Source organism: Coregonus clupeaformis, chromosome 12 (genome assembly GCF_020615455.1).
Source record: "Coregonus clupeaformis isolate EN_2021a chromosome 12, ASM2061545v1, whole genome shotgun sequence".
In the NCBI taxonomy this organism is placed as follows: Eukaryota; Metazoa; Chordata; class Actinopteri; order Salmoniformes; family Salmonidae; genus Coregonus; species Coregonus clupeaformis.
The window spans coordinates 62,300,499-62,320,935 of NC_059203.1; the positions used below are offsets into that span (position 1 = coordinate 62,300,499).

At 42.0% G+C, this 20,437-nt stretch overlaps 1 protein-coding gene across 3 annotated transcripts in view; it reads right to left on the reverse strand.

Moving 5' to 3' along the window:
- Positions 1-10,866: 10,866 nt before the first annotated feature.
- LOC121578337 (rho guanine nucleotide exchange factor 3) overlaps positions 10,867-20,437 on the reverse strand; it is a 133,814-nt gene continuing 124,243 nt past the window's right edge. For all 3 annotated transcript variants that reach the window (XM_041892652.1, XM_041892654.1, XM_041892653.1), the window contains 7 exons: positions 17,347-17,409; positions 16,666-16,762; positions 16,251-16,327; positions 13,989-14,246; positions 13,680-13,850; positions 12,034-12,220; positions 10,867-11,834 (listed from right to left, as the gene is read on the reverse strand). In XM_041892652.1, the coding sequence (XP_041748586.1) occupies positions 11,440-11,834; positions 12,034-12,220; positions 13,680-13,850; positions 13,989-14,246; positions 16,251-16,327; positions 16,666-16,762; positions 17,347-17,409 (1,248 nt within the window). In that variant the 3' untranslated portion in view covers positions 10,867-11,439. The remainder of the gene's footprint in view (positions 11,835-12,033; positions 12,221-13,679; positions 13,851-13,988; positions 14,247-16,250; positions 16,328-16,665; positions 16,763-17,346; positions 17,410-20,437) is intronic.

Genomic DNA, 20,437 nt, shown 5'->3' on the forward strand with positions numbered 1-20,437 from the left:
AGACCAGTGTTGCCAACTAATTTTCAGGTGAAGTTGCTAGAGGCAGGTCGATTTGTTGCTAAAAGTTCCTAAATAACGTTGTGATGTCATTAAAAAAAATAAACTTTATTTAACCAGGTAAGCCAGTTGAGAACAAGTTCTCATTTTTAACTGCAACCTGGCCAAGATAAAGCAAAGCAGTGCGATTAAAACAACAACACAGAGTTACATATGGGGTAAACAAAACAGTCAAAAATACAACATAAAATATATATATATATATACAGTGTGTGCGAATGTAGTCAATTATGGAGGTAAGGCAATAAATAGGCCATAGTGTAAAATAGTTACAATTTTCGTATTAACACTGGAATAATAGATGTGCAAATAGAGATACTGGGGTGCAAATTAGCAAAATAAATAACAATATGGGGATGAGGTAGTTGAGTGGGCTAATTACAGATGGGCTGTGTACAGGTGCAGTGATCGGTAAGCTGCTCTGACAACTGACGCCTAAAGTTAGTGAGGGAGATAAGAGTCCAGCTTCAGAGATTTTTGCAGTTCGTTCCAGTCATTGGCAGCAGAGAACTGGAAGGAATGGCGGCCAAAGGAGGTGTTGGCTTTGGGGATGACCAGTGAGATATACCTGCTGGAGCGCAGACTACGGGTGGGTGTTGCTATGGTGACCAGTGAGCTAAGATAAGACAGGGATTTGCCTAGCAGTGATTTATAGATGACCTGGAGCCAGTGGGTTTGGCGACGAATATGTAGTGAGGGCCAGCCAACAAGAGCGTACAGGTCACAATGGTGGGTAGTATATGGGGCTTTGGTGACAAAACAGATGGCACTGTGATAGACTACATCCAGATTTATCAGTGGTAACAGTGTTTCCTAGCCTCAGTGCAGTGGGCAGTTGGGAGGAGGTGTTCTTATTCTCCATGGACTTTACAGTGTCCCAAAACTTTTTAGAGTTAGTGCTACAGGATGCACATTTCTGTTTGAAAAAGCTAGCCTTTGCTTTCCTAACTGATTGTGTATACTGGTTCCTGACTTCCCTGAAAAGTTGCATATCGCGGGGGCTGTTCGATGCTAATGCAGTACGCCACAGGATGTTTTTGTGCTGGTCAAGGGCAGTCAAGTCTGAGGAGAACCAGGGGCTATATCTGTTCTTAGTTCTGAATTTTTTGAATGGGGCATGCTTATTTAAGATGGAGAGGAAAGCACTTTTAAAGAACAACCAGGCATCCTCTACTGACGGAATGAGGTCAATATCCATCCAGGATACCCGGGCCAGGTCAATTAGAAAGGCCTGCTCGATAAAGTGTTTTAGGGAGCGTTTGACTGTGATGAGGGGTGGTCAGTGACCGCGGACCCACCCCTGGGGGGTCTGTAGCAAGCAGAAACAGTGGGAGACTTATTTCTGGAAAGGTGGATTTTTAGAAGTAGAAGCTCAAACTGTTTGGGCACAAACCTGGATAGTATGATAGAGCTCTGCAGGCTCTCTCTACAGTAGATTGCAACCCCACCCCCTTTGGCAGTTCTATCGAGACGGAAAATGTTGTAGTTGGGGATGGACATTTCTGAATTTTTGGTGGCCTTCCTATGCCAGGATTCAGACACTGCTAGAACATCAGTGTTGGCGGAGTGTGATAACGCAGTGAATAACTCAAACTTAGGGAGGAGGCTTCGGTTGTTAACGTGCAAAAAACCAAGGCTTTTACGGTTACAGAAGTCAACAAATGATAACGCCTGGGGAGTAGGAGTGATACTGGGGGCTACAGGGCCTGGGTTAACCTCTACATCACCAGAGGAACAGAGGAGGAGTAGAATAAGGATACGGCTAAAGGCTTCAAGAACTGGTCTTCTAGTGCGTTGGGTACAGAGAATAAAAGGGGCAGATTTCCAGGTGTTGTAGAATAGATTCAGGGCATTATGTACAGACAAGGATATGGAAGGATATGAGTACAGTGGAGGTAAACCTAAGCGTTGGGTAACGATGAAAGAGATAGCATCGCTGTGCAGACTAGGCCGACAAATTGTCCAGGCTAGAGCTAGAGCTGGCTGGTGGGTAGTGCAGGCCACGGACAATGGTGAAGACGCTAACGGTGGCTAATAGCAAGTAGCCATTCGGTTGCAGCTAGACTAGTTTCAGCTTAAGGTTCTTGATAAAAGTTATAAAGAAATAATTGAATCCTTTCCACGTTGGGTGAGGCGGGTTGCAGGAAAGTATATTTAGTTAAAGAATAAAAAGTAAAATTTAGAAATATATACAAAAAAGACAAAAAACAAAAACAACTGGCTATTTACACAAGGACACAGAAAAAAACATGACCGCACTGCTACGCCATCTTGGAATATAGAATACACAATAACGTTACTGAAATTGACTGGCCATCTCAGCTTCAAATATGATTAGACATTTGTTAGTTTAGATTTGTTTGTTTATTATCACATTTTTATTTGTAAAGGTAATATAAACACAACACATTTTATATGATCAGATATTTATATTTTTAAACAACACATTGAATTATTGTACAATTACACATTACACATTATTGAACAATTACATTTCATTTATTTTCTTATTAACTAGTAAACCTACACATTGGTAGTTAGTTAACATGCTACCTAACTGATCAACAATTATAGGTACAAGCTAATAACAAGGTATATATGCTATCTTATTGAACAAGCAACTTAACTCAAATAATTATGTGTGGGCTAGGCATGTCTCTCCAGGTTGTTGTGCTGCTTGGCTGGCCTGCTGCTGCCTGTGCACAAGCTGAGCACCTGCTGCTGATGTCACTCACAATGCACTTTTGCAGCCAGGCACCTGTGCTGTGACTGAGTGTGTGACAGAGAAAATCGTTTTTGTGTCATTTAGAGGGAAAATGTGTGCATTTTAGCATTTGAGTCACTTTTCAAAAGTTGCTAAAAGATCAAAATAAATGTTTAAAAGTAGCTAAAATTGTTGTTAGGTGCTGTTTGAAAATAAAATTGCCAGGGTAGTCTGAAAAGTTGCTAAATCTAGCAACATAATTGCTAAATTGGCATCACTGCTAAAGACAGGGAAGGTCTGAATCCTACTCAATATTCTTCTCGTTTCCCTAAGGAAACGAAATTCATACTACATCCCGTGAAGATTTCCCCAGCAGTTCACTTAATCCTGGCTCTTCAACCCCATTACTCCTCAAATCTAATAACAATCGCTCCCTTTCCCTCCCATATTTCTGGCACTGAAATAGAACGTGTTCCACTGTCTCCATCTCCTCCTGACAATGATCACACCTCCCAGTCGGATGTTTCCCCACCAACTGTCGTCTGTCGTTGAATGAACACAAATACTTTATTGAAGAATCCCTACTGTTGACCAATCACCGAAAAAGGGGCGTAGACTTCAGCTCTGAACTTCGGCTTGCCTCTATAAAAAAATAAATGTATGCCCGAACAGCCAAAAAAACTAACTGAAGTCCAAAACTAATAAAAACGTCACAAAATGTCCTCATAATATATGCACTAACTCTTCCGAACTGTTTCGGCTGGGAAGCATGTGGACACCTTTACAGGAGCAATTAGGGTTAAGTGCCTTGCTCATGGGCACATTGACAGATTTTTCAACTAGTTGGCTCAGGGATTAAAAAAAAGCAACATTTTCTGTTACTGGCCCAACACTCTTAACCGCTAGGCTACCTATACGCTAGGCTACCCTTTACATGTGAGATGTTTTAAATACATTTTTTAAGTAGCTTGTTTTATTTGACATTTTGTGTTTCAGAAATATTCATACATACTGTATCCTTCCACTTATTCACAGACTAAAATAACCAGCTCTTGACATGATCTTTGTTCTGTAGGTCTGAACAAATATCCAGATTTCTACAAAGCATTGTGGCTGCCCCTGAGAACATACTACTGAACAGTTGTAAGGAGAGTATTGGTGGTCAGACAGACAAAAGAAACCTGAGCTGACATAATGCGAGGCCCATGGGAGACAAGGTACCCAATGCCAAGGTAAGCCCACTCATGGATGGGGCTCCTAAGAGGACCCCAGGTCCCATGAGAAGCAGTGATCAACCACTCCAACAACTGGCTGTTCCCATGACGGTATAATTCACTCTCTTTGTGTACTAGATCTTGAACATGGTTGTACCAATATGGTTGAGAGAGGTTTACTTTCCTGGAAGTTCACACGAAAATCCTCTGTTATTTTATACGTGTAGTTACACTGTAATTAATCTAGTAACACATTGTATTAATATGTTGTTACATATAGGGACTCAAAGGTAGTAGTCACAGCTGCTGTATCTCATACAACTCTGGGGTGGAGTGCTATGAGTCTGGCAAGCATCTACTAAGGTAGTATTAATCAGTCACTAGGGGGCATTGCAAGCCAAATCCAAAACAGTGGGGGTGGATGACCTTTGTTAGTCCCTCTACACCAAAGTATTTACAGACCTATTAAGATGTGCTATACACAACCCATTGATGAAATGTATTATCATAATCTGTAATAAGTAGAATAGCAATTACATTTTATAGCTAGAAATGGACATTGAACACAGTAATACAAGTAATCACGTGGTCCTCTGTAGCTCGGCTGGTAGAGCACGGCGCTTGTAACGCCAAGGATAGTTGTGGGTTCGATTCCCACGGGGGTATGAAAAATAATAATGTAAGTCGCTCTGGATAAGAGCGTCTGCTAAATGACGTAAATGTAAATGTAAATGTTAGTGGGTTCGATCCCCAGGACCACCCATACACAAAAATGTATGCACGTATGACTGTAAGTCGCTTTGGATAAAAGCGTCTGCTAAATGGCATATTATTATTATTTACAGTGCCTTCAGAAAGTATTCATACACCTTGATTTATTCCACAATTTGTTGTGTTACAGCCTGAATTCAACATTGAATACTCACCCATTAACACTTACCCCATGATGACAAAGTGAAAACATGTTTTTAGACATTTTTGCAAATGTATTGAAAATGAAATACAGAAATGTTCAATTTACATAATTATGCACACCGCTGAGTCAATACATGTTAGTCACCTTTGGCAGCGATTACAGCTGTGAATCTTTCTGGGTAAGTCTCTAAGAGCTTTGCACACCTGGATTGTACAATAATGGCCCATTGTTCTTTAAATCATTCTTCAAGCTCTGTCAAAATGGTAATTGATCATTGCTAGACAACCATTTAAAAGTCTTGCCATAGATTTTCAAGCAGATTTAAGTCAAAACTGTAACTCGGCCACTCAGGAACATTCACTGTCTTCTTTGTTAGCAACTCCAGTGTAGATTTGGCCTTGTGTTTTAGGTTATTGTCCTGCTGAAAGGTGAATTAAAATCAAAACCAAATAGTATTGGTCGCGTACACATTTTACAAATGTTATCGCAGGTGTAGTGAAATGCTTATGTTCCTAGCTTCAACAGTGCAGTAATACCTAACAATACATGCACATCTAAAAAATTAAAAGAAAGGAATTAAGAAATATAGAATTATTAGAATGAGCAATGTCAAAGTCCGGAATATAAATATCCGGAACAAAAATATAAACGCAACATGCAACAATTTCAAACATTTTACTGCGTTACAATTCACATAAGGAAATCAGAAATAAACAAATTAGGCCCCAATCTATGGATTTTACATGACTGGGAATACAGATATGCATATGTTGGTCACAGATACCTTTAAAAAAAATGTGGGGTGTGGATCAGAAAACCAGTCAGTATCAGGTGTGACCACCATTTGCATCATGCGGCGTAGAGTTGATCAGGCAGTTGATTGTGGCCTGTGGAATGTTGTCCCACTCCTCTTCAATGGCTGTGCAAAGTTGCTGGATATTGACGGGCACTGGAACACGTCGATCCAGAGCATCCCAAAGATGCTCAGTGGGTGACATGTCTGGTGAGTGTGCAGGCCATGAAGAACTGGGACATTTTCAGCTTCCAGGAAATGTGTACAGATCATTGTGACATGCGACCGTGGCAGCTTATGGTAGATAAATGAACATTCAATTCTCTGGCAACAGCTCTGATGGACATTCCTGCAGTCAGCATGCCAATTGCACGCGCCTTCAAAGCTTGAGACATCTGTGGCATTGTGTTGTGTGACAAAACTGCACATTTTAGAGGGGCCTTTTATTTTCCCCAGCACAAGGTGCACCTGAGTAATTATCATGCTGTTTAATCAGCTTTTTGATATGCCACACCTGTCAGGTGGATGGATTATCTTGGCAAAGGAGAAATATTCACTAAAAGGAATGTAAACAAATTTGTGCACAAAGTTTGAGAGAAATAAGCCTGTTGTGCGTATGGAATATTTCTGGTATCTTTCATTTCAGCTCATGAAACATGGGACCAACACTTTACATGTTGCGTTTATATTTTTGTTCAGTGTACACTACCGGTCAAAAGTTTTAGAACACCTACTCATTCAAGGGTTTTTCTTTATTTGTACTATTTTCTACATTGTAGAATAATAGTGAAGACATCAAAACTATGAAATAACACATACTGGCCCCCCGTGGGAATAACCCAACCCTGATCTGTACTTCTCCACAACTTTGTCCCTGACCTGTTTGGAGAGCTCCTTGGTCTTCATGGTGCCGCTTGCTTGGTGGTGCCCCTTGCTTAGTGGTGTTGCAGACTCTGGGGCCTTTCAGAACAGGTGTATATATACTGAGATCATGTGACAGATCATGTGACACTTAGATTGCACACAGGTGGACTTTATTTACATTTACATTTACATTTTAGTCATTTAGCAGACGCTCTTATCCAGAGCGACTTACAGTTAGCGCATACATTATTTTTATCGAACCCACAACCCTGGCATTGCAAACGCCATGCTCTACCAACTGAGCTACATCCCTGCCGGCCATTCCCTCCCCTACCCTGGACAACGCTGGGCCAATTGTGCGCCGCCCCATGGGTCTCCCGGTCGCGGCCGGCTACGACAGAGCCTGGATTCGAACTTATAACCTTAATAGATCAATCATAATCTTTGTGTTTATTTTATTGTGTGTTTCTTAACGTAATAATAAATCCTGCCTTTAAAGAAGTGTGGTTTTCTCTTGCTTTGACAAATGCTGGCTCTAATACAATTAAATACCTTACGTATCCTTTAAGATTGTTATTAGACTTGATGAACGGAGGCTAAACTACTAATCAGAGTTTCAAATTAATTGTATCTTTGAATAAAAACTATTACTGGTGCCCTTATACGTTATTCATTTGAAATAGTAGGCAGATTCATTAATGAAGTTACCAATTATCAACAATTATTAGACCACTAAAGTTCCTACACAGTCATGGGTGAACAGGGAGTACAGGAGGGGGCTGAGCATACACCCTTGTGGGCCCCTGTGTTGAGGATCAGCATAGCGGAGGTGTTTTTGCCTACCTTTACCACCTGGGGTCTGCCTGTCAGGAAGTCCAGGACCCAGTTGCACAGGGCGGGGTTCAGGCCCAGGATCCTGAGCTTAGTGATGCGCTTGGAGGGCACTATGGTGTTGGAGGCTGAGCTGTAGTCAATGAACAGCATTCTTACATAGTCATTCCTCTTGTCCAGATGGGATAGGGCAGTGTGCAGTGCGATGGCGTCATCCGTGGATCTGTTGGGGCGGTATGCAAATATTAGTGGGTCTAGGGTGTCAGGTAAGGTGGTGGTGATATGATCCTTAACTAGCCTCTGAAAGCACTTCAAGATGACAGAAGTGAGTGCTACAGGGCGATAGTAATTTAGTTCAGTTACCTTTGCTTTCCTGGATACAGGAACAATGGTGGACATCTTGAAGCAAGTGGGGACAACAGACTGGGATAGGGAGAGATTGAATATGTTCATAAACACTCCAGCCAGCTGGTCTGCGGCTAGAGATGCCATCTGGGCCGGCAGCCTTGCGGGGGTTAACACGTTTAAATATCTTACTGACTTTGGCCACGGAGAATCCCCTGTAGCTCAGTTGGTAGAGCATGGCGCTTGCAACGCCAGGGTTGTGGGTTCGTTTCGAAGGCGTTTAGCTTGTCCAGGAGCAAGGCATCGGTGTCCGCGACGTGGCTGGTTTTCCCTTTATAATCTGTGATTGTCTGGAGTCCCTGCCACATAAGGCTGATGTGTGAGTCAATGAATTTAGTCTCCACTTTGTCTCTGTGCTGTCGTTTTGCCTATTTGATTGCCTTACGGAGGGCATAGCTGGACTGTTTGTACTCGTCCATGTTCCCAGGCCCCTTGCCGTGGTTAAATGTGGTGGTTCGCGCTCTTCAGTTTTGCGTGAATGCTGCCATCTATCTACAGTTTTTGGTTTGGATAAGTTTTAATCTTCACAGTGGGAACAACATCCTCTATGCACTTCCTGATGTACTGTCACCAAGTCCGTGTATACATCAATGTTATTCTCAGAGGCAACCTGGAACATATCCCAGTCTGTGTGATCAAAACATCTCCCAGTGTCTGGTGTCTATCACAGCCATTAAACTCGTAACTGTTTTAAAGTCACCATTGGCCTCATGGTGAAATCCCTGAGCGATTTCCTTCCTCTCCAGCAACTGAGTTTGGAAGGACACCTGTATCTTTGTAGTGACTGGGTTATTGATACACCATCCAAAGTGTAATTAATAACTTCATCATGCTCTAAGGGATATTCAATGTCTGCTTTTTAAAATGTTTCCCATCTACCAATAGGTGCCCAGTTTTGCAAAATATTGGAAAACCTCCCTGGTCTTTGTGGTTGAATCTGTGTTGGAAATGTACTGCTCGACTGAGGGACCTAACATAATTTTATGTGAGGGATACAGAGATAAGGTAGTCATAAAAAAATTATGTTAAAAACTATTATTGCACACAGTTAGGGGGGTTAAGCAAATTTGTATTCCTGAACTTATTTAGGCTTGCCCTAACAAAGGGGTTGAATACTTATTGACTCAAGACATTTCAGCTTTTCATTTTGTATTAATTGTAAATATTTTGAATAACATAATTCCACTTTGACATTATAGGGTATTGCGTGTAGGCCAGTGACCAAAACTCTCAATTTAATCAATTTTAAATTCAGGCTGTAACAACAAAATGTGGTAAAAGTCAAGGGTTGTGAATACTTTCTGAAGGCACTGTACCACAATATCACAACAGACCATAATACACATGACAAATATGACTTGGTACAGTCTTTTCATGTCAATCTTTCTCAGTCAGTTCATATAGCCATCATCTTACAATGTCAAGTATTTACAGTGGTGAGAGAAAGTTTGCGAACCCTTTAGGATTTTTTGTATTATGGGACCAAATACTACACTTTTTAATACACTTAATTGAGATGATTAATCTAGAGGTTCACATACCTTTTCCGACAAATACATTGAATGTTGGATCAATTTCCTCAAAGAAAAAAAGTACAATTGTTTTATCAAGTTCACTTGATCTATTATTAGGACTTAGATTAATATCTGATCACATTTGAGGATTTTCTGTATTTCTGCATAAATTTGACCTAAAGGGTTCACAAACTCTCTCACCACCATATTTTCCTTTCAATTCCATGTATCTGAGGGCTTGGCTTACAGTACATAGCCTACAACAACATGCAGTAGCTCGTTCCGAAACCCTTCTTTTCCAGTCTCGTTCTTTAGGCCCTTCCCATTCCAATACCGCCCTGTGCAACCGTCTCACCTCCCGTATCCAACACGAACCAAATAAAAGCATATAACATTAATTCATAGTGAAAAATAAACTACAAATAGAGATCCTAAATAATAGATTTCAATACATTTTCTTTATAAAACAAACCAAAAAGAAACAAAATAATATACTGTTTTGGGATATTTCTTTTAGTGATTACTTGGTCAAAACGATTCCTTTTAAACACGTGAACTTCTATACAAATGAGAAAGAACATGAGGCCCCCCCCAAGTAAACTTTCACAAGATCATAATTACCGGACACATTTTTGGCAACGATTTTGCAGTCATAGTCAGTTCAACACAGAGCACTCAGTGACAGAGGACTGGTCAGAGTATACATACACAAACAAGTGACTACTTATTTTAAACAATAAGGTCTCCACTTCGCTTTTTACGGGAGCGACCAGTGAGTGACTTTGTGGGTGATGAAAACGTGACTATTAAAAACACACCAACAGTAATTAATTGAATACTGGCTTTAATCCAAAACTTCTCTTTAAGACATTGACTCTTAACACCACGGAAAATCCTGCTTCCTCCAGGATGGGTACTTTACTTTCTGTCAAATGCTACATTTCCCACTTCTTGCAGAATCTTGTAGAGATAGACGTGGTCAAACTGCCTGACTATGGAATCCTTTCAGGTCTTTCTGCATAATTTGGAATTTCATGTAATAATTGAATGATGCGCTTACTTAGATTGACTTTAGAGAGGAGATTTAAATAAACAACAATAGATTATGAAATGAATCAAACCCCACCAACAGCTCTCCCCTCTGAGTGACGTGTTTGTACTAGGTTACATAACCAAGAGGCCATATGGGGAGGGGGGGAGAATCTCTCTCGCTCTACTTCCTCTCTCTAGTTTAGCATCTGTTCTAGAAGCTGCCAGTTCCTGACTTCTGGAACACCATAGCTTTCAACTCTGGCCAAGATGTGGGAAGATTCTGTCGTGAACACCTTTGCCCCCTTTTACACCATTGTGGTAAGCGGTCCTTAACGAACCACCCTGCAACCCCATGTCAAGTACTACAACAACAACATCATCATCATATTGATTGTCTTTGAAAACATTCTGCTGGTCATTTTGACTGGGTATTGCAAACACAACATGTTCTCTAGATTCCTACATCAATACACACACACACATTTCTGCACATATTTCTGCACAAATTTGAGAGAAATAAGCTTTTTGCACATATGGAAAGTTGAAAAATGTTGCGTTTATATTTTAGTTCAGTATACACATACATATAAAGAGAATATCATCAATGTATTCTTTTATCTCTGGGAGGCCACAGTAGTACTGCAGTGGGATAAGGGGTGATGGCAGTGTCTCTAGTCTGTCGTGAAAAGGTGATGAGAAGGGCTTGTAGGGATACTCAGCATACAGCAGAGTCGGACCAGGAGAAACAACAAAAATACTGTCCTGAGGTCCCAGTCATGTCTGCCTTCCCTCCTCTCCATGTAGACATCCATAGTAGACCTGACAGTCACAGCTAAGACACATGGTTGTCACTGCTACAGACTACACCACAGTCTCATAGAAAGACGCTCAAGAGATAGAGGGAGTGATCGCGAGAGCGAATTAGTTTTTTTCAAGTTTAGCGACAAAGAACACTAACAAATGAAAAAGAGGGTAGAATAAAGAAGTGCTGCAATTTCCAGTGTTTTTCTTCCCTCCCGTATATAGAGAGCATTGCCATGTTGCCACCAATATTGCCCAGGTTTAGCCTCTAGCCTCTCTAAACCAGAGAGGCCATGACACCCAAAAGGTCAAACTTCTGATGGCCTGCTGCTACTAGAGTGTGTTTGGTCCATCTGGGCAACGCCTGTGTCCATGTCCATGCTACAGCCCAGAGAGTCTACAGACGAGTCACTGTCGCAATGGTCCATGCTTTTTGGCTGGGGGGCCAGTGGTCCTGAGAGGGGAGGTGTTGCAGGGCTTAGAAGGCCCTGGGGGCTGAGTGGGCTTGGAGGGGGCTCTGGGTCACTGCTACTGGTCCCCACCCCGACAGGAATCCCCACCACCCCCATGGCCGACTCAGCAGCTCCTTTGGCCTGGCGAATGCAGTTGAGCCACTGCTGTTTGTTGAAGGCATCGCTGGCTTGGAAGGAGTGGGAGTGGAGCTGGCCACTGCAATGAAACGACACTCTGAAGAAGTTCTTGGCTGAGGAGAGATGAAGAGGTTAGACAGGGGAAATTGGATACAAGCAGATTGCAAGTTAATGACCACAGCATTAATAGACCAGGGGTGTCAAGCTCCAGTCATCAGCGGCAACAGTCCTGATCCACTAGGGATAAACCATAGAGATCCTATAACTCATATTAAAATGTTCTATATGTAATTCTATGGAGTAAACACTCACTCCTCTCGTTGTTGCTGAAGGCTCCTCTGATGGAGCCTCCCAGGCGTATCACCCCGTCCTGCAGGTCCTCCCACTGCAGCTTTCTGACGGGGATGGGCTGGCGGTACAGCTGATAGTGCAGCTGCTCATTGTGGGTGATGGCTCTAGTGATGACCAGCACGTCCTGGAACAGGAACACATGCAGCTTCTGGAGCGAGCGGGAAGAGAAGGGTGTTAGGGTATGGTGTTTTTGGCTCATTTGAAACATATATTTATCAAGGTTTCTCATTGAGGTAGGAATCTCTTTTTTAAAAGGTAGCCCTCTTGCGTAATTTGGTCAGATGCTCATTTACGTAGTAGTCTGTCCACGAGAGATAAAGGGAGCCTTGGAGGCAGCAGTAAGCAATCCAAAAATAAAATGCAATACATCATAATACAATACAATTAAGAACTGCATTGGAAATAATGTCATTGGACCAAACAGGGACAGATACATGTATTTCAGCAGCAGGTCAAGTTAGTTTTTATATCAACTGTTCCTGGAAATCAAACTCCTCAGACTAGAAAATAGTTAAAATATCACCAGTGTGGATGGTATCTTTACTTTAAATACACTCCAGTTGCCAAGCTGTATTTCATACACAAATCTCAGAGATACAGTCAGGTCCAAAATGATTGGCGCCCATGATAAAGATAAGCAAAAAATACACAGCCTTTTTCTAAAATATTTATGTATTTATTATTATTTTATGGTCACATACACTGGATATGTGCAGTGAAATGTGTTGTTTTACAGGGTCAGCCATAGTAGTAAGGCACCCCTGGAGCAAATTACGGTTAAGTGCCTTGCTCAAGAGCACAGACAGATTTTTCACCTTGACAGCTCGGGTATTCGAACCAGCAACATTTCGGTTGCTGGCGCAATGCTCTAACCGCTAGGCTACCTGCCACCCTCTTTGAGCTTGGAGAGATTGGAGAACATTGGGAGGAGGGATCTTAGACCATTCCTCCATACATAATCTTTCCAGATCCTTACTGTACAACATCTGCACTTAAGGACTGCCCTGCATTTAAAATGATTTCAAATAGTATTTGAACCCACGTCAGGAAACCTCTCCTCTATTCGGGTTGTTGTTATCTCAGCAGGAAAGATGACCCAGAGAGGGCCTAGAGGTGAACCTACGCGCTCAGAGCAGACCCCTGACCTCCAGTAGACAGATTGATATGTGGTGAGAGCGAGGTGCTTTAGGGGTCATGGTCAAAGGGTTTGCTCGTACCATCATGGGTCTGTGTGGATTTAGAGGCTATTCATATATCTAAATGGCAATAAGGTAAGTCTCTTAGAGGAAGACACTGCCCCCTCTCTTAACAAACATCTTCTCACCATTGACCTTACTTACTTCAGAGGACGTAGCTAGCAGTGGCGTGTTCTTAAGCATTGTCATTTACTGTCAGTGGATGTTACAGTGCAGTGTTAAAGTACTTTTTGTGTGAATGACACTGAAAAGTAATGGACAGAGACACTCACAGCGTCCATGTTATTATTCAGGCAAATTTCCATCCTTACAAATATCCATCCTATCCTTTTGTATCCCTCCCTATCCTATCCCATCCCTCTGCCACTCCAAAGCATTGTGTTATTATGATCGACAGGCAGCACTACTCACAGCACCCCTGTTGTTCTTCAGTTCCCCGTGACAGCTGAGGATGCGGGAGTGGTCAATGAGCAGGTCTCTCTGGCTGTCCTCAAGGTAGAGGAGACGCTCCTTGTAGAAACGACACTCTGACTCGCCTGTCTGGGTGTTGATCTCTGCCACGATGCTCTGGATCATGTTGATCTGGAGAGAGGAAGAGATAGGGGATTGTGAGTGGGGATTTATGTGTGTGTGTGTGTTTACATTCGTGTGGGGGTGTCAGTGTGCGTGTTTGCGTATATGTGGGTCTCTCCCTCTCTCCCCCTTTCCCACTCTACTCACTGCCTCATCCAGGTGCTGTCGGTCCGGATGGTCGTTAGGCGTGTGCTTGAGGATCTCCCTGAGCAGCAGGGGGTATTTGACCAGCCGGCTCCTGGGTATATCCAGGAAGTTCCACAGGTCCAGCTTCCTACTGAAGGGCGACTCAAGGCAGCGCTGCAGGAAGTCATGCACCCGGTGGTCCTGCTTCTTATGGTCCAGCAGAGCCTTGGCTGCCACCTGATTACTGCAGTATGAGTTGTAGGAGTCTAGATAGGGAAGCTGGAGGGGAGGGAGAGAGATAGAGAAAGAGGTCAGTAATGGTGTTTCTGCTTCAGTTAAGTGCACACTTGCAAAGTATCACTTATTTATTGTGCAAATGTTTCAGATGTTAGGCCTCCATACGTTCCTGTTCTAGCTCTGTGTAGTATTCCCATACAACCAAAGACTCCAAGTCTTTATATATTGAGAATAATACAATAATCGTTTTTATATATTGAGAACAATACAAGAATAGAGTACCAGTGTGCTAGAGTTTTTGGCAAACTGCTCTTCCATGTACCTGGACTACATCACGTTGAAAGCTATAGGAATGTAACTGGGCTGGTGCAGCCAGAGCACAGAGGATGAACAGAAGTACAGAGAGAAGGGCTAAGTGAGTGTGGGTGTGTGGCTGAAATCTCTCTTGCCTACTACTTACTAAAACTAAATTCAGTGTACTAATCATACTAAATTACATACTATTTAGAACGTACTGTTTAGTAACAATGTATGCAGTAAGCAACACATATCAGCATACTATGCTCACCCATACTGAAAATGTGTAATCTAATGCGCAATTGCGCTGTTTCCCCATTCGTTCATTTTGTTAGCACGTCCCCTTATCTGAAGGGGCGGCAGGTAGCCTAGCGGTTAGAAGCGAGCCAGCAGCCGGAGAGTTGCCAGTTCTAATCCCGGGTCAGACTTCAAAAATCTGACGGGAATTGAGCTGGCAAACGGAGGGTTGCCACATCAAATTCTACATGCCATTGCCTGCCGTTGTGCCCTTGAGCAAGGTACTTAACTCCCCACAACAACAGGCGCCCAGTGTGGCAGCCCCCCACACCTCTTCAAAAACCTGTATATGTATGTGTACGTCTGTCTTTCGGAGGGGTTTGACATTGTGTGCATTTGACCAAAAGTGATATTAATCTAATTATCAGATGATTATCAGCTTTTGTCAAAGAAACGTGTCTGAAAATACATTTGTCTTCCTCAATAGTTTGCAGAGAATTCGACTAGATGAAACTCCAAAATGGCATTTAAAGCATATATAATTTTCTAAATTGCACATACTATAAAACTTTATATTTTTGCATACCCAATCAGCCTAATATTTAGTACACAAGTATGGGTATTCGGAAACGGCTGTGTGTGTGTCTCCCAGGTAGTTCTGAGAAGCAGGGCATTAGGGAGGGGGAGCAGGGCATCCCGCTGCCACTGAACCATATATAATACTACCTACAGTAGGTAAAGTATGTCCAGAGCCAAACTCTGGAGGCATGCAGGAATGTACAGTCAAAATCATCACACAATTATACTGAACACACTCATACAAAGCTAGGGGGAGAGGCCTGATGAGAACCATAACATCCTTTTGGCTGTGCTGGGGAATATAGGCCCTGACATCGATCATGCTCTTCCAAGTAAACAATCAGATACGCTTTCTTGGTATAATCTTATATGGCCAAGAGTTTGACCAGGATAAAAAAATAAAATAATGTTTACTGTGAGCTAGAGGCTCTTCCTTAATTAATCTTTCCTTGATTCCTCGAATCATCTCTCATCACCTCCTTTTTAAACTGCTTTGGAGAAGGTGGCCTGAATGGAAGGACGTTGGACCTCCTCTAATACAGTTGAAGAGGCATGAAGAAGAAGTATAAAATAGTACTTCTATTTCTAATGCTTCACTCTGTGAAGGGAGTTGATGTCGATGGAAGAGGGGTTGATGGGTGCATGTTCACATTCATACATCCACATGACTACCCTGGAGGCAGCATTAGACTCACAACCCCCTTTCATAGGAACATCACTAACAATCACCTCGTTCTTCGTCGAGAAAACAAAGAAGAAAAACTTAGGACGATCGTTTCATCTTTGAAGGTCCATTTCATGGTGGGTTGACCTGAAGTTCTAGCATGAAGACAGAGAACTTGCTTTGTTTCACTTTTCATTGTTTAAAGTGACCAATAGATAAAAGGCTTAAACCATGTGCCTTGGAGATGAAGTGGAAACGGATGGTCTTACCCAGTCCACTAGGATGTGTCCCACACGTTCTGTGGAGCCGTCTGGTTTCCTGGCCTCTCGCAGTCGACTCAGCAGATCTGAATAGTGAGTAGAAGGAGTGGTCTCAACCTCTGTCAATTTTTATTTATTTAACTAGGCAAGTCAGTTAAGAACAAATTCTTATTTACAATGACTGCATACACCGGCCAAACCCGGACGACGCTGGGCCAATTGTGCGCCGCCATATGGGACTCCCAATCACGGCCGGTTGTGATACAGCCTGGAATCGAACCAGGGGGTCTGTAGTGACGCCTCAAACACTGAGATGCAGTGCCTTAGACCGCTGCGCCACTCGGGAGCCCCTAATGGCTCATTTGGGGGTGTGTGTGTGTGTGTGTATGACTGTATGTGTATGTGTGTGTATGTTCATTCTCACCTTCATGCAGCGGAATGAGAGATTCCAGGGTTCCGAAGATCTGGTTGAGCTCGTGTTCTGTCATGATGGACAGTTTCAGCATTGGGTCATGGTACGCCTACAGGTACAGAAAAAGAAGAACGGCAAGTTAGAACACTATTTTTACACTATATTACTCACTTGTTACATTAAAACAAGTTTTAGAAGCATTAAAAGCTGAATCAAGAGTGAGCCCTGAAGATGGAAAAACCCTTGGGGTTTTCGAATGTAGACATCCACGTCGTATGCTACTAATAAACAAGTGTTTGATAAAGCTACATAGCTCAGACAGAATATAAACAACACATCCAATATTTGTGGAAAAAAAAAATTCATCCCCTTGACAAAACAGCACTAAAAAAGGCAACGGACGTCTAACGGGACATGTCCATAAGATATAAAATATATTTTCACTCCAGCAACAGTATTGGACTTATAGACTAAACATCTGTTGGCATCTTGTTGTACATCAACAGAGAACATCTACTGTAATGGTCATATATAGAAAGTGCTGTGTGACTAACAACTTGAGAAACCTCCTGCCCCAAACACAAAGGGGTGTGAGCCCAGGGGAAACTGGAGCCTGGCTGATCAGCAGGGTAGAATAACTCAGCTGTGACACGCTCAATGAAAAGGGAAATGATCTGGTAAAGCAGATCGTACCTTCTTGGCCAGCTTCAGATCCTCAACGAGATCCTGCTCCCCCTGAGAAAGCTCAAAGATCGCCTGCAAACACAAAGAGAGAACGGTGAAACATCTCAGTGAATAACAACAATTCATGTATCACCTTCAAAGATAAAAAATACGAAAACATATGAAAACATTAATAATTTCTTTCTTTCTAGTAAAAGGAGTACATATGAAATATGCGTGTTTCACAACAGTAACAAACTGCAGACAGACAAATCTAAAGCGCTCAACGCTTCGCCTCTCTAAAGCCACAATACTTTACCACCAGACTTCTGTTGTGCACACAGAGAAGAAAATACATGACCCCACTGACCCATAACAACTCAATACTTTCCAGTGGACAGATGGATTCTTTTGTGAACACCCTATTCCATTTTCCCTGTCCTTTTATGTCTACTCTGTGTGGCCTGAGAGGTGGAGTCCCAGTTTGAGTGGAGGGTGGTGGGCATGTTGTTTCAGACAAGCCTTACTAATTTGAACTCTGAAAACTGAAGTTTTATAGCACTTGATCCTCTAGTCTCTCCCCTCTCTGACTATGCTCTGCCCTGGGAGAGTGGTGAACCAGAGAGAATCAGTGGGGATGTTATTGGAGCCCCTCCACCCATTCCTGCTGCTCCTGTTTAAAGTAACTGTCCAGTGAAAACCTCACTTTTAAAAGTTAATGTTCTGTTAACTCATACCCAAATAATGTTGTTGCCTCATCCTATACTCCTATGTGGCCAAAGCATAAATTTTTGAAAAAATAAAAGAAAACACTTCAAAAACCCCACCTCAAACTTTCAAACAGACCGTTTAAAAAATGCTTGCCATTTCCTCAGAGGAAGATTTTCGTATTTGGTATTTTATTAGGATCCCCATTAGCTGTTGCAAAAGCAGCTGCTACCCTTCCTGGGGTCCACACAAAAGATGAAACATGACATTATACAGAACATTAATAGACAAGAACAGCTCAAGGACAGAACTACATAAAAAATTTAAAAAACAGCACACGTAGCCTACGTATCAATACCAATACATACACACCAACAATCTAGGTCAAATAGGGAGAGGGGTTGTGCCGTGAGGTGTTGCTTTATCTGTTATTTGAAACCAGGTTTGCTGTTCATTTGAGCAATATGAGATGGAACGGAGTTCCATGCAATAATGGCTCTATATAATACTGTACGCTTTCTTGAATTTGTTCTGGTTTGTGGACTGTGAAAAGACCCCTGGTGGCATGTCTGGTGGGGTAAGTATGTGTGTCAGAGCTGTGTTTAAGTTGACTATGTAAACAATTTGGGATTTTCAACACATTAATGTTTCTTATAAAAATAAGAAGTGATGCAGTCAGTCTCTCCTCAACTCTTAGCCAAGAGAGACTGGCATGCATAGTATTTATATCAGCCCTCTGATTACAATGAAGAGCAAGACGTGCCGCTCTGTTCTGGGCCAGCTGCAGCTTAACTAGGTCTTTCCTTGCAGCACTCGACCACACGACTGGACAATAATCAAGATAAGACTAAACTAGAGCCTGCAGAACTTGCTTTTTTAAATGTAGTGTCAAAAAAGCAGAGCATCTCTTTATTACAGACAGACCTCTCCCCATCTTTACAACCATTGAATCTATATGTTTTGACCATGACAGTTTACAATCTAAGGTAACGCCAAATAATTTAGTCTCCTCAACTTGTTCAACAGCCACAACATTTTTTATTGTGCTGACGTTGCTTCCAAAGGCATGTTTGGAACTCTGTAGTGAGTGTTGCAACCGAGGAAAGACTCTACGCGCTTCATCACAAAGCCCTGACCTCAATCCTATAGAAATGTTGTGGGCAGAACAGAAAAAGCGTGAGCAAGCAAGGAGGCCTACAAACCTGACTCAGTTACACCAGCTCTGTCAGGAGGAATGGGCCAAAATTCACCCAACTTATTGTGGGAAGCTTGTGGAAGGCTACCTGAAACGTTTGACCCAAGTTAAACAATTTAAAGGCAATGCTACCAAATACTAATTGAGTGTATGTAAACTTCTGACCCACTGGGAATGTGATGAAATAAATAAAAGCTGAAAGAAATCATTCTCTCTACTATTATTCTGACATTTCACATTCTTAAAATAAAGTGGTGATCGTAACTGACCTAAGACAGGGAATTTTTACTAGGATTAAATGTCAGGAATTGTGAAACACTGAGTTTAAATGTATTTGGCTAAGGTGTATGTAAACCTCCGACTTCAACTGTATGAAAAGCATATGCTTAACCATGGTAGCAATTGAAAGGGAACAGTTTGGAGATAATGGGAACAATATTAGACCAAAGGTGAGGACAACAGTTCACCTGACAAGACTGAATCCAAACATTACACTGTTCATTTTATGTGCATTTTACATTTACTGTACTTTAACCTTATTTGTTGACAAAAAAATGACAAGGGTTTGAGTGAGAGGACTAACTGGTGTCTCAAAGTGGCCACACACCTCTCCAAAATGTACACAGTTCCTAAGCAATTTCAATGCACTTTTATGACTCAAAGAATAGTCTTCAACTAGAAGGTACTTTTTTGAGCTCTCCTAGCTGTGCCGTTCAGGAACTAGAGCAAGCACACTTGCACACAATTACTGTTGTTGTTTACGCAATCCAAAAAACGGACCATTATAAATCACAATCTAGGTCAGGTGGGCGTGATTTGAAAGCGTGTTCTATTGCCAACATGACTAGCTAAGTTATAAAATATGATCTTACAGTGTTAGGCTTTCACAAGGCAATTCAGAGAAACAGATCGTAATTTTGGTGCGCATAGAAAGGAGTCAGTGCATTCAGGTGCGTGTGCCGCGGCACATTTTCTTAACAATAAACAAACATCGGCTCATTCTGTTCAGAACAACCCAGGGTATGACGACATGTCATCTTGTAACTGTACATCAAACATAGTGATCATAAACGTTGACTCTGATGATTTGGATATGTGAAGCGCACATTTGTTTTTGGCTAGCTTGTATGACATCAAAGCGGTATTTATTAATAATCCTCAATGTCTCATCTTTCAAAATAAAATGTTATCTTAATTTACAGCATTTCCCTCACTCAG